Below are 15,462 nucleotides of genomic sequence, written 5' to 3' on the forward strand. Positions count from 1 at the left end.
GAAAAATTCCGATTTTGAAAATTTTGTGAAAAATTGGAAAATTGCTGCTGAACTTTGAAGCCCTCTGATATCTTCCAAAAGTAAAAACATGGCAACTTTATGATGCAAATATAAAGTAGACATTGTATTTGTGAATCAGTATATAATTTATTTTGTATGTCTATTTTCCTTACAAGCAGAGAGCTTCAAAGTTAGAAAAATGCTAATTTTTAAATTTTTTTCATCAAATTTTTTAATTTTTCACCAAGAAATTATGCAAGTATTGACAAAATTTTACCACTAACATGAAGTAGAGTATGTCACGAAAAAACAATCTCTGAATCAGAATTAAAGGTGAAAGCATCCCAGAGTTATTAATGCTTAAAGTGACAGTGGTCAGATGTGCAAAAAACGCTCTGGTCCTACAGTGAAAATTGGCCTGGTCCTTAAGGGGTTAACAACAGCACCACACCTGTCCCCAAGTTGTGTGTGGTATTGCAGTTCAGTTCCACTTAAGAGAATGGAGTAAATTTTTAATACCACACATAGCTTGAGGACAGGTGTGGTGCTGTTTTGGGATAAAATTAGCGCTGCTCTTTTGCTGTACCAGAATAACCCCTTTTTAAGTACTGGAAAAAGTAATTTAAGTAGTGTTATCGTCTGTAAGGTTCCTCTCCTCCAGCTTCTCCCATCCAGCTCTTTGTGATGGATGGATACACAAATAGGAAGAGCCAGAAGTGAGTCCATTAGGAAAGAGTAGTATAAGTGTTTTCCTAATGACTCCTAATTTCTACAGCATTTAAAAAAAATAAAAAAGTAAATGCAATCAGACACCACCCTAAAAGTGGTACTAACAACCATTTTTGAGTCCAGTTAAATACCCTAGAATGCACTTGGTAATTTACTATAGCATTGTGTTATGGAAGTCTTTGGAGTCTATGAAAGGTTGTAGATTAGCATATTTTACATTATAGCCGAAACATCCTCATAACTACATCATGTTAGTAAGCCCCTGAGTGTCCCTTCAATGGTGCATAGCTATTTCACTCTTTGCAATCACTTCCAGGCAGTGGAAGAGAGAGGTGGTATCTGGTATCTAGAAAAGCAAGTACACTAAGCGATTGTTTGAGCTAGTGATTGTGTGTCTGTATACAAGAGTGTGAAGTATACAAGTGATTGTAAGTATAAAAGTGAGAGGGACTTAAAATTAAGGGACTTTAAATTCAGGGAGTTTAAGTGAAATATTTTATTGTTTTTTTTTTTCACTGTTTATTTTTGCAATTCCTAAATCTAGTATGGCCTCCATGTTTGATAAGGTAATCCAGTGTGCATCTTGCACAATGTATGCAATCCTTGAACAGCAGTTTGAGGGTGCATATTGCTGTGTGAGATGTGTGCAAGTTGTTCATTTGGAAGCCCAGATGATGGATCTAGAGGAGCAACTGGCAACACTGAGATGCATTTACAACTTGGAGAGGAGTCTCCTGCTCACTGAGCAAGTACTCTCTAGGGTAGAAGTGGGAGAGGATATTGGGACGGAGGTGCAGGACAGTCAGGCAGCTAGCTGGGTTACAATTAGAAAACGGGGTAGAGGGAAAAGTGTCAGGGACGCTAGTCCTGAACTGGCACACCCCAACAAGTTTGCCCGGTTGGCATATGAGGGGATGCCATTTCAGAGCTAGCAATACTACAGCAGGACTCTGCCTCTGACCTCTAGGGGGTTGTCTGCTCCAGTAAGGAGGGAGGGAGGAGTTCAGGGCAGACAGGTACTGGTAGTGGGGGACTCAATGACTAGGGGGACAGACAGGGCGATGTGTCACAAAGACTGGGATCGCCGAACAGTGTGTTGCCTTCCTGGCGCTCGAGTTCGGCACATTGCAGGTCAGGTTGACAGGTTGCTGGGCGGGGCTGGAGAGGACCCAGCAGTCATAGTACATATTGGCACCAATGACAAAGTAAGAGGTAGGTGGAGTGTCCTTAAAAATTATTTCAGGGACTTACCTCCAAGGTAATATTTTCTGAAATATTACCTGTACCACGAGCCACACCAAAGAGGCCGCGGGAGATTAGGGAGGTAAACAAGTGTCTCAGAAGCTGGTGTAGAAAGGAGGGGTTTGGGTTAATGGAGAATTGGGTTGACTTAGTTGTCGGATACCGCCTCTACCATAGGGACGGACTGCACCTCAATGGGGAGGGTACAGCTGTGCTTGAAGAAGAGTGTTTAAACTAGGGACCGGGGGGGGGGGGAGGGAACCTACAACCTAGAGGGGGAAGATAGTGTCGATAGAGAGGGGTGACTTATTAATATACCTGGGGGTGGGAGGGCTTAGAATAGTTAATAGGGATAGACTTCATAGGAAAAAAAAACATACACCTTTGAATTGCATGTTGACTAATACCAGAAGTCTTTCCAATAAAACAGAGGAACTGGAGTGGTTGATGTCTGAGGAAAATTATGACACAGTGGGTATAACAGAGACTTGGTTGGACGATAGCTGTGACTGGGCGGTCAACATACAGGGTTATAGTCTATTCAGGAAGGATCGGACAAAACGGAAAGGGGGAGGAGTTTGTTTTTATGTGAAATCGCGTCTGAAGGCCGCACTGGGGGAGACTATATGGGTGGGAAACGATAATATGGAGTCATTATGGGTAAAAATATATGAAGATGAAAATAAAAAAAATTCTATTAGGGGTTTTTCTATAAGCCACCAAACATAATGGAAGAGCTAGAATATCAGTTACTGAAGCAAATAAACAAGGCAGCAAATCAGAATGATGTGATAATAATGGGGGACTTTAACTATCCTGATATAAACTGGGAGACTGAGACCTGTGAATCTCATAAAGGAAACAGTTTCTGACTATAGCTAAAGACAATTATCTGTCCCAAATGGTGCAGGGCCCAACTAGAGGGGGCGCCCTACTAGACTTAATATTAACCAACAGACCTGACAGAGTAACTTATGTGCAAGTAGAAGGACACCTTTGAAATAGTGATCATAATATAATACATTATAGCTTGTTCTTCAATAAGGGAATCTCTCGAGGGGCCACAAAAAAATGAACTTTAGGAAGGCAAAGTTTGATCAATTTAGAGAAGCCCTCAACAATATAAATTGGGATAATATCCTCAAAAACAAGATTACTTGCACTAAATGGGAGACTTTTAAGAATATCTTAAAATAAAAGGGTCAGAAATAAAAGAAAACCAATATGGATGAATAAAAATGTTAAGGGGGCAATAAATGACAAAAATAAAGCATTTAAACTACTAAAACAGGATGGCAGTGAAGAAGAATTAAAAAGCTATAGAGAAAACTGTAAAAAATATGTAAAAAACTGATAAAAGCGGCAAAAATAGAGACAGAAAGACTCATTGCCAAAGAGAGTAAAACTAACCCCAAAATGTTTTTTTTAAATATATAAATAGCAAAAAGGTTAAAAATGAAAGTGTTGGCCCTTTAAAAAATTAAGTAAATTATAAACGGGTATCAGTAAAAAGCAAATATATTAAAGGAGTACTCTGGTGCAGAGTATTCCTGCTCTGTCCTGCCCGGGCTGCAAAAAAATTAAAATAAACCATCTCTCACCTTGCTGGGTTCCCGCGGAGCGCCACTACAGCTGATCGGTCCTCCGGTCCATCCTCTTCATACTTCCGGGTGTAACGAAGCATCACATAGCGCTCAGCCTATCGCCGGCCGAGGCAGAACATCACGGCGGCCGGAGATAGGCTGAGCGCCATGTGACGCTTCGTTACACCCTGAATTATGAAAAGGATGGACCGGAGGGCCGATCAGCTGTAGTGGCGCTCCGCGGGAACCCAGCAAGGTGAGATATGGTTTATTTTCATATATTTTGCAGCCCGGGCAGGACGGAGCAGGAATACTCTGCACTAGAGTACTCCTTTATACAAATTCTTCTCCACTGTATTCACCAAGGAAAATGAAATGGCAGGTGAAATACAGCGAGATAAGGTAGACGCCCCTGTACAGGTCACCTGTCTAACCCAGGAAGAAGTACAGTACCACCTACAAAAAATCAAAATAAACAAATCGACAGCTCCGGATGGCATTCACCACCGTGTTCTAAAGGAATTAAGTAGTGTAATAGACAGACCCCTATTTTTAACATTCAGGTACTCTATAGTAACAGGGACTGTTCCCCAGGACTGGCGCATGGCAAATGTGCCAGTATTTAAAAAGGGGTCAAAAGGTGATCCCGGGAATTATAGGCCTAATAGTTTAACCTCCGTTGTATGTAAATTGTTTGAGGGTTTCCTAAGGGATGCTATTTTGGAGTATCTTGATAAAAATAAATGTATGACTTCATGTCAGCATGGCTTTATGAGGGATCGGTCCTGTCAAACTAACCTGATCAGCTTTTATGAGGAGGTGAGCTCCAGACTGGACCAGGGGCAATCGCTGGACATCGTATATCTGGATTTTTCCAAAGCATTTATATGGTGCCACATAAAAGGTTGGTGCATAAAATGAGAATGCTTGGACTGGGGGAAAATGTGTGCAAGTGGGTAAGTAACTGGCTCGGTTATAGGAAACAGAGGGTGGTTATTAATGGTAATTATTCTGATTGGGTGACTGTTACAAGTGGGGTACAACAGGGGTCAGTCTTGGGTCCTGTTTTATTTAATATATTTATCAATGACCTTGTAGAGGGGTTGAATAGTAAAGTAGCAATCTTTGCAGATGATACGAAACTCTGTAAAGCGATAAACACTATAGAGGACAGTGCACTGTTACAAATAGATCTGGATAGGTTGGAGGTTTGGGCTGGTAAGTGTCACATGAGGTTCAACACTGATAAATGTAAGGTAATGCACGAGGGGAAGAAAAATCCGGGCTGGGATTATGTATTAAATGGGAGAACACTTGGGACAACTGAAGTGGAAAAGGACTTGGGAGTCTTAGTTAATAGTAAATTTAGCTGTAGTGACCAGTGTCGGGCAGCTGCTGCCAAGGCATAGATCCCACAACAAGGAAATAATTCTACCACTGTACAAATCACTAGTCAGACCACACATAGAATATTGTGTACAGTACTGGGCACCAGTGTACAATAAAGATATAGTGGAGCTGGAGAGGGTTCAAAGACGGGCAACCAGAGTAATAAGGGGAATGGGAGGACTACAGTACCCAGAAAGATTATCAGAATTAGGATTATTTAGTTTAGAAAAAAGAAGGCTTAGGAGAGACCAAATAACTATGTATAAATATATCAGTGGACCTTACAGAGATCTTTCCCATGATCTATTTATACCCAGGGCTGTATAACAAGGGGGCATCCTCTACGTCTTGAGGAAAGAATGTTTCTACACCAGCACAGACGGGGGTTCTTTACTGTAAGAGCAGTGAGACTGTGGAATTCTCTGCCAGAGGAGGTGGTCATAGTGAACTCTGTAAAAGAATTTAAAAGGGGTCTGGATGCATTTTTGGAGAATAATAACATTACAGGTTATGGATTCTAGATCTATATGGACAGAAGGTTGATCCAGGGATCTATTTTTTTGCCTTCCCCTGGATTAACTCAATAGGGACTCATTAGGGTTATAGGTTGAACTTGATGGACTCTGGTCTTTTTTTGACCTTATGAACTATGTTACTCTGTTACTCTATTATAGGGGGAATGGTCTGAGTTGGACTGTTTGCCAGTAGTACACACACAGTTTATTCCCTTCCTACTTCTCTGGTGAATCACAGGAAAACACACCTCTTTGCTATGCCATGGTATAGAAAGTACTCAGGACTGAATAGACTGGCACTGTGCTAGGGGTAGATTTACTGTACACAACTATAAATGGCAAGTGAAGAAATAATAAATTACTGTTGCACTGGCTTGGCAAGGTGCTATGTGATCATTAGGAAAAGAAACAGTAGCAAGACAACATGTAAGGGGTTACACTAAGCACTGACCTGAAATGAGGAAGTCCTTTCCTATCATTCGTGGACAGTGCATATTTACTGGAGAATGGAGACAGGCTCAGCTGGCATGCACAAAGCCCATGGTTTCTCTTTCTCTCAGCCGCTCACCTTCAAACATAGCACATGCTAAGCCCCGTCCCCACTTCCTTTAATCTATCCTTACTGTATCTGTTACTAGAGAAAGTTTTCCTCTACAAGGCAGTAAACAGCAGATTTAAGGACAATGAGACACCTTGTGGCCAAGAGTAAAGAGCTGTTTTTTTTAGGAGTAAGGTGTAGTTCCTTGTAACTTAAGTCATTTACTAATATGTTACAGATCACATAGCCTATAAGATAGAGGGAAAGTGTTTTAAATGACAGTGGCCATTTGTTTTAGATATTCTATGATCTATAGTTGTGAAACAGTACTTTCTTGCAGTTCTGTTTTATTTATTTATTTATATATATATATATATATATATATATATATATATATATATATATATATATATATATATATATATATATTCCTGTTATAAGGCTCTGTCCATGTCAAGAACTGTCCAGAGCAGGATAGGTTTGATATGGCGATTTGCTCATACTCTGGACAGTTCCTTAAATGGACAGAGGTGTAAGCAGAGAGCACTGTGGTCGGACAGAAAGGAAATTCAAAAAGAAAAGAACTTCCTGTGGAGCATACAGCAGCTGATTACTGAAAGGATTAAGATTTTTAAATAGAAGTAATTTACAAATCTGTTCAACTTTCTGGTACCAGTTGATTTAAAAACAAATGCTTTCCAGCGCAGTACCCCTTTAACAAACCATAATAAACATTGGCCTGAGGTTTTGGAGGAGGGCGGTTAAGGATGTTGCTGAGTATTGACTATCAGTCAGCAACATTCTAGCTCCAATAACAATAGACAGGTAACCTCAGGATTAGGGTTGGTTAGCTCTTTGAGACATTACTGAATACTAGCTTCAGCATCAAATGTGATGTTTTTTTGTTTGTTTGTTTATTTTAAAGGCAAGGCCTCAGCCTGGGGTACACGTACTGCTGAATGAAAACCACTAGTGTATGCCTTGTCAACAGTTTTGTAATAACTGCAGTAAATGTTTTTTTTTTTTTCCTGTTTTTTTTTTTTTTTTTTAATAAAGAATGAATTTGCTAATGGAGATTTGCTGTTGGTCCGTATCACACCTGATGAAGAAGGCAAATTTGGGTTTAACTTAAAGGTAATACATATTAATTTATAGTGCTTATATCTGAAATGTTTAAATGCACAGTTATGTAAATGTTATCATCAGATTCAGTATTTAATTCAGGTGTTTTATATGTAACATGTTCATTAAAGGAATCATGATATTTTACATATTTACAGGGTGGTGTTGATCAAAAATTACAGTTGGTGGTCTCCAGAATTACCCCAGGATCGCCTGTAAGTTGTATGAATTTGTTAGAAGTTGCCACAAACTTCATTTCTAAGTAGGGTGTTTACATGTCTTTTACTAAAGATTAATTTAGAACAGTTTCTTAGTTATGCTTTGCTGTAGGTGATGTCCTTTACAAAAGGTTAGGAGCACAGTATAGGACATATCAAGTATGAAATTATAAAATGTATTATTATAACTGGACAGGGATGAAATATATTACACTGCAGGAATGTCTGGTTAAAATAAACATTTTGCCAGAGTGCTTCTTTAAACACAAATCATGATCAATTGATTACATATTTAGAAGACTTACATAAGGCAATACTGACAGAACCTGGTAAACGTGTAATATTATTTTTATTATTATTATTATTTTACCAACAGTTAAAAGTTTAAAAACTGTTGTAAAAATTAAGTCAATAAAATTACTGATTTATCTATAGACCTGTTATAATAACCAGTTCGCATTAAGAAAAAAAAAATATGGAGACATATGGAAAGAAAATCGAATACAGAAATATAAAGAAGTCATTGGTATGCCTGTTACTAAAAAAAATTTGTATTTCATCCTTACATAGGCAGATAAATGTTCTCCTAAGCTTATGGAAGGTGATCAGATTGTACTCATCAATGGTCGTGATATCTCCGAGCACACACATGATCAAGTGGTCATGTTTATAAAAGCCAGCCGAGAGTCTCACACAAGGGAACTTGCTCTACTGGTGAGGCGGAAAGGTAATTTTTTTGTTTTGATGGAGGGACTTGTCATATCTACCTCATTAGTTGTACAGCAGCATGAATTTATTATATTAACGTTCTAAGACTCGTGGTAAATATTTCCTGCTAGGCAGTTTGTTGGCTATAGAACTCCCTAATGGGAAAACATCCATAATGTAATTGGTAAAAAGATTCAGATAAGGATTACACAGCATCAGTAACACTGTATGTGTATAGATACAGCAATTAGCCCAAGGTCAGACTTTGAAGTTCAAGGCAAAAGCTGGTCAAACAGAAGTTTACCATTTATAATTTTGAACTGAGTAAGTTGATAATCTGTTTTCTGATACAGATCTAAATCCCCTTCACAGGTGTTTTGTCATTCACCAAAATTAGGGATGCTCATGTATAAAACATAACTTTTACTACAAACCATTTAAAAACTGAATTATAAACAATGTACAGATACACATGCACATCCATTATCTCTCTTTACCAACTACACCTCTAGTAAGACTTTCAAGGGGTATTCCAAGAATATCTTTTATTTGACTGTGCTACATGGGTTGTAAGGTTAGTGTAGTTTATAATATAGTGTCTGTACCTGTGTTTGATGGATGGTCTTGCACTTCTTATGTGATCTATACCCCGGTGTTTATTTTTAACAGTATACAGAAAAATGAGTGTCGTCTCAGGTTTTCTTAGTTTTCAGTGCAGCCTGAGACATTACATGACTAGTCAGTTGTTGAAAGGGAGCCTGTCTGCTTCAATGGGTGGAGCAACTGTTGGCAGAAAGGAGATCGTTCTCCACAGGGCAGCAGGGAATTGTCCCAGGAGGGCTTCAATGGGTGGGTTGGATGATGTGTGGGAGAAAGAAAAGTGAACTCACACTTACAAACAAGAGATCCTGTGACTTGTATTTGGAGGGAGGGAACTACAATAGGAAATAGCTGTTCCACAAAGAGAAAGCAGCAGCTTATAACAAAGTAGAAATTTAGCCCCAAGACAGCAATATTCTTCTTAAGTATGTCCATTAATGTCTGGCAGGTAAGTACTAAAATCACCTTATGGTGGATAATTTCTTTAACCCCTTAAGGACCAGGCCATTTTACACCTTAGGACCAGAGCGTTTTTTGCACATCTGACCACTGTCACTTTAAACATTAATAACTCTGGAATGCTTTTAGTTATCAATCTGATTCCGAGATTGTTTTTTCGTGACATATTCTACTTTAACATAGTGATAACATTTTGTGGTAACTTGCATCCTTTCTTGGTGAAAAATCCCAAAATTTGATGAAAAATTAGAAAATTTTGCATTTCTCTAACTTTGAAGCTTTCTGCTTGTAAGGAAATGGATATTCAAAATATTTTATTTTTTTTTTTCACATTTCCAATATGTCCACTTTATGTTTGCATCATAAAATTGACGTGTTTTTACTTTTGGAAGACATCAGAGGGCTTCAAAGTTCAGCAGCACTTTTCCAATTTTTCACAAAATTTTGAACCTCGCTTTTTTTCAGAGACCAGTTCAGGTTTGAAGTGGATTTGAAGGGCCTTCCCATTAGAAATACCCCACAAATGACCCCATTATAAAAACTACACCCCCCAAAGTATTCAAAATGACAATCAGTAAATGTTTTAACCCTTTAGGTGTTTCACATGAATAGCAGCAAAGTGAAGGAGAAAATTCAGAATCTTTATTTTTTACACTCGCATGTTCTTGTAAACCCAATTTTTGAATTTTTACAAGGGGTAAAAGGAGAAAATGTATACTTATATTTGTAGCCCAATTTCCCTCGAGTAAGCACATACCTCATATGTCTATGTAAAGTGTTCGGCGGGCGCAGTAGAGGGCTCAGAAGGGAAGGAGCGACAAGGGGATTTTGGAGAGTACATTTTTCAGAAATGGTTTTTGGGGGGCATGTTGCATTTAGGAAGCCCCTATGGTGCCAGAACAGCAAAAATAACCCACATGGCATACCATTTTGGAAACTAGACCCCTTGGGGAACGTAACAAGGAATAAAGTGAGCCTTAATACCCCACAGGTGTTTCACGACTTTTGCATATGTAAAAAAAATATTTTTTTTTTCACTAAAATGTGTGTTTCCCCCTAAATTTCACATTTTTGCAAGGGTTAATAGCAGAAAATACCCCACAAAATTTGTAACCCCATCTCTTCTGAGTATGGAGGCACCCCATAAGTTGGCATGAAGTGCATTACGGGCAAACTACAATGCTCCGAAGAGAAGGAGTGATATTTGACTTTTTGAGAGCAAGAGCAAATTTTGCTCGGGGGGCATGTCGCATTTAGGAAGCCCCTATGGTGCCAGAACAGCAAAAAAAAAACACATGGCATACCATTTTGGAAACTAGACCCCTTGAGGAACGTAACAAGGAATAAAGTGAGCCTTAATACCCCACACGGGTTTCACGACTTTTGCATATGTTAAAAAAAATATATTTTTTTTCACTAAAATGTGTGTTTCCCCCCAAATTTCACATTTTTGCAAGGGTTAATAGCAGAAAATACCCCCCAAAATTTGTAACCCCATCTCTTCTGAGTATGGAAATACCCCATAAGTGGACCTGAAGTGCACTACGGGTGAACTACAATGCTCAGAAGAGGAGGAGCACAATTGAGCTTTTGGAAAGAGAATTCGTTTGGAATGGTAGTCAGGGGCCATGTGCATTTACAAAGCCCCCCGTGGTGCCAGAACAGTGGACCCCCCCCCCCCCACATGTGACCCCATTTTGGAAACTACACCCCTCACAGAATTTAATAAGTGGTGCAGTGAGCATTTACACCCCACTGGCGTTTGACAGATCTTTGGAACAGTGTGCTGGGCAAATGGAAAATTAAATTTTTCATTTTCACGGATCACTGTTCCAAAAATCTGTCAGACACCTGTGGGGCGTAAATGCTCACTGCGCCCCTTATTACATTACATGAGGGGTGTTGTTTCCAAAATGGGGTCACATATGGGGGGGTCCATTGTTCTGGTACCATGGGGGCTTTGTAAACACAAGTGGCCTTCAATTCCGGACAAATTTTCTCTTCAAAATCCCAATGGCGCTCCTTCTCTTCTGAGCATTGTAGTGCACCCATAGAGCACTTTACATCCCCATATGAGGTATGCTCTTACTCAGAAGAAATTGGGTTACAAATTTTGGGGGGCTTTTTTTATTTTCCCTTGTGAAAATGAAAAATTTAGGGTGACACCAACATTTTAGTGAAAAGAATTTTTTTTTTTCATTTTCCCATCCAACTTGAATGAAAATTTGTCATTCTCACTATACCCCTTTGTCAGGCTCACTATACCCCTTGTTACGTTCCGTGAGGGGTGTCGTTTCCAAAATGGGGTCACATGTGGGTATTTATTGTTCTGTGTTTATGTCAGAACCGCTGTAAAATCAGCCACCCCTGTGCAAATCACCAATTTAGGCCTCAAATGTACATGGTGCGCCCTCACTCCTGAGCCTTGTTGTGTGTCCGCAGAGCATTTTACGTCCACATCTGGGGTATCTCCGTACTCAGGAGAAATTGCGTTACAAATTTTGGGGGTCTTTTTTTCCTTTTACCTCCCGTGAAAATAAAAAGTAAAGGACAACACCAGCATGTTAGTGTAAAAAAAATTTTTTTTTTTACACTAACAGGCTGGTGTAGACCCCAACTTTTCTTTTTCATAAGGGGTAAAAGGAAAAAAAGCCCCCAAAATTAGTAGTGCAATTTCTCCTGAGTACGGAGATACCCCATATGTGGCACTAAACTGTTTCCTTGAAATACGACAGGGCTCCGAAGTGAGAGAGCGCCATGCGCATTTGAGGACTAAATTAGGGATTGCACAGGGGTGGACATAGGGGTATTCTACGCCAGTGATTCCCAAACAGGGTGCCTCCAGCTGTTGCTAAACTCCCAGCATGCCTGGACAGTCAGTGGCTGTCCGGAAATGCTGGGAGTTGTTGTTTTGCAACAGCTGGAGGCTCTATTTTGGAAACACTGCCGTACAATACGTTTTTTATTTTTTATTAGGGGGACAGTGTAAGGGGGTGTATATGTAGTGTTTTACTCTTTATTATGTGTAAGTGTATTGTTTTTAGAGTACATTCACACTGGCGGGTTTACAGTGAATTTACCGCTAGGAGTTTGCGCTGCGGTGAAAAATTTGCCACAGCCCAAACTTGAAGCAGAAAACTTACTGTAAACCCACCAGTGTGAATGTACCCTGTACGTTCACATGGGTGGGCAAACCTCCAGCTGTTTCAAAACTACTACTCCCAGCATGTACTGACAGACCGTGCATGCTGGGAGTTGTACTTTTGCAACAGCTGGAGGCACACTGGTTGGAAAACCTTCAGTTAGGTTCTGTTACCTAACTCAGTATTTTCCAACCAGTGTGCCTCCAGCTGTTGCAAAACTTCAACTCCCAGCATGTACTGATCGCCGAAAGGCATGCTGGGAGATGTAGTTACAGCTGGAGGGATCGCAACTACAACTCCCAGCATACAGAGACATAACCCTCCAGAGACTGTAACCCTCCAGATGTTGCAAAACTACAACTCCCAGCATGCCCAGAGAGCTGTTTAGGCTTGCTGGGAGTTGCAGTTTTGCAACATCTGGAGAGCTATAGTTTAGAGACCACTGCACAGTGGTCTCCAAACTGTGGACCTCCAGATGTTGCAAAACTACAACTCCCAGCATGCCCAGACAGCAAACTGCTGTTTGGGCATGCTGGGAGTTGTAGTTTTGCAAGATCTGGAGGTGCACAGTATAGAGATCACTTTGCAGTGGTCTCAAACTGTAGACCTCCAGCTGTTGCAAAACTGCAACTCCCAGCAAGCCAAAACAGCTCTCTGGGCATGCTGGGAGTTGTAGTTTTGCAACATCTGGAGGGTTACAGTTTAGAGACCACTATAGTGGTCTCAGACTGTAGCCCTCCAGATGTTGCTAAGTAACTCACCGGCTTCCGTTGGATCCAGGGAGCTGCGTCGCGGTCCTCTTCTTCCGCCGATCGTCGCCCGCTGCCGCCGCTGATCGTCACCCGCTGCCGTCGCCGATGGGTAAGTGGATCTTCGGCGCCGGTCCCTGTCTGTTTCCCTGTTCTGCCCCGCCTCTTGTGGGTGGGCAGGACAGGGAAACCGAAAGTAAACCCCTCCGCCCCCGATCTGCTATTGGTGGTCGCGTCTAGACCACCAATAGCAGAGATAGGAGGGGTGGCAACCCTGCCACCTCACTCCTATCGCTACAGGGGAATCGTGGGTGTCTAGGACACCCGCGATCCCCCTTCTATTCCTGGTCACTGGGTCACCATAGACCCATATGACCCGGAATCGGCGCAAATCGCAAGTGTGAATTCACTTGCGATTTGCGCCGATCGCTGACATGGGGGGTCTAATGACCCCCCTGGGCATTTGCGCGGGGTGCCTGCTGATAGATATCAGCAGTCACCCCGGCGCGATCCCCTCCCGGCGCGCGGCGGGGACCGAAATTCCCACGGGCGTACAGGTACGCCCTTGGTCCTTAAGTACCAGGGAGCAAAGACGTACCTGTACGCCCTTGGTCCTTAAGGGGTTAAGGGGTTATCCAGGATTAGAAAAACATAGCTGTTTTCTTCCAGAAACAGTGCCACCCCTGTCCTCAGTTGGTGTGTGATATTGCAGTTCAGTTTTATTGAAATGAATGGAGCCAAGTTGTAATACCACACATAACCTGAGGGCAGCTGTTGTGCTGCTTTTGGTAAAAACAAAACAGCTATGTTTTCCACATCCTGGATAACCTATTTAAAGGGGTACTCCACTGGAGAACATTTTTTTAATTAACTGGTGCTAGAAAGTTAAACAGTTTTGTAAATTACTTCTATTAAAAAAATCTTAATCCTTCCAGTACTTAACAGCTGCTGTACGCTCCACTGGAAGTTCTTTTCTTTTTGAATTTCCTTTCTGCCTGACCACAGTGCTCTCTGCTGACACCGCTGTCCATTTTAGGAACTGTTCAGAGTAGGAGGAAATCCCCATAGAAAACCTCTCCTGCTCTGGACAGTTCCTAAAATGGACAGAGGTGTCAGCAGAAAGCACTGTGGTCAGGCAGAAAGGAAATTCAAAAAGAAAAGAACTTCCTATGGATCATGACAGCAGCTGATAAGTACTGGAAGGAATAAGATTTTTTAATAGAAGTAATTTACAAATCTGTTTAACCTTCTGGCACCAGTTGATTAAAAAAAATAATGTTTTCCAATGGAGTACCCCTTTAACTCCTGTAAACCCCCACTGGGAATTGAATATTGCACATAACCCATGCTAGACTAAGTAATAGTATAATAAAGCAAACTATGTGGCCTTTATACCACTTTAAGAAATTTAGATGAATAAAAATAGTAATGGTCTTCTTGGCTTCTGACAATTTACTGTAGCATGTTTGACCAACATTTGTCAATAAGAGGATACTAGTGTTGCTGGCATAGATATTTCCATTAGTTAAGGTTAAACACAAGGATCCTAGAAGGTTAAACACAAGGATCACTCAGCTTCTGAATTGTCAGTATAGTCCTTGTTGTGTTACCTAATGCCTCTTTCCCTACTTCATTACGTTAAACATGGTGAGGTGATGCCTTCTGAAGTCAAAGCAGATGTGATCTATTCTTACCTCTGGTAGCTGCTACACCTGAGTTGTTAATGACATAATAAAATTGCATAATGATTTCTTAGACCTTTTTTCTTTCTTGTCAGTTGTGAAGCCATTTGGAGAGCTGAAATCAGGTGATGAAACAGACTTTCAGCATTTTCCACAAATGATACTTCCCACAGAATACTGTGACACATTGCAAGGATCAATGGAGCAACTTGCTAAAGGCCTCGAGACGGGAATTGTCCTCATTCAGTTTGAGGTTAACTATATGTTTAATATAAATTGCTTTCAGTTTATAGTTTTTTTTAATTGATTAATGCTTTTCTTCTAAAAACATCATGGAAATAATTTCTCATTGTTATGTATGTTTATATGGTTTAGACCTCTGGAAGACACATGGAATATCAGGTCCTTTACATATGAAAAGTTCTACAGACATTTATATATACATGTATGAGTGACATTTGTGAATTTCTATTTGTATGTAGTCGTACACAGTTTTTTCAGCATTCCATTAGGAGAAAACAACCATTTTAGAATCAGAATGCATGGATTTTAAGTAATCAAAATGGCTTGGTTACGTTTTTGTAGTCATAGGCACTATGCTAGGTAAAAATTAACTACATATTTACCTGAGGTCTGTTCCAGACAGGTGCATGGTGCAGTGCTATTAGCACAGTTCAGTGTTAAAGCGCAACTGTCATGGAAATAATACCCCCCAGACTAATACCATGATAGTATAGGTGATGATACGTGTAATGCAGGCGCACTGAGCTGGCGGCAGACAACGG

At 40.5% G+C, this 15,462-nt stretch overlaps 1 protein-coding gene across 15 annotated transcripts in view; it reads left to right on the top strand.

Annotated features, from left to right (window-relative positions):
- PTPN3 (protein tyrosine phosphatase non-receptor type 3) overlaps window positions 1–15,462 on the top strand; it is a 258,163-nt gene that overhangs the window by 216,608 nt on the left and 26,093 nt on the right. For all 15 annotated transcript variants that reach the window (XM_056520787.1, XM_056520780.1, XM_056520786.1 and 12 more), the window contains 4 exons: window positions 7,053–7,130; window positions 7,277–7,333; window positions 7,907–8,063; window positions 14,773–14,930. In XM_056520787.1, the coding sequence (XP_056376762.1) occupies window positions 7,053–7,130; window positions 7,277–7,333; window positions 7,907–8,063; window positions 14,773–14,930 (450 nt within the window). The remainder of the gene's footprint in view (window positions 1–7,052; window positions 7,131–7,276; window positions 7,334–7,906; window positions 8,064–14,772; window positions 14,931–15,462) is intronic.

This window comes from Hyla sarda, chromosome 5, assembly GCF_029499605.1.
Source record: "Hyla sarda isolate aHylSar1 chromosome 5, aHylSar1.hap1, whole genome shotgun sequence".
Taxonomy (NCBI): domain Eukaryota; kingdom Metazoa; phylum Chordata; class Amphibia; order Anura; family Hylidae; genus Hyla; species Hyla sarda.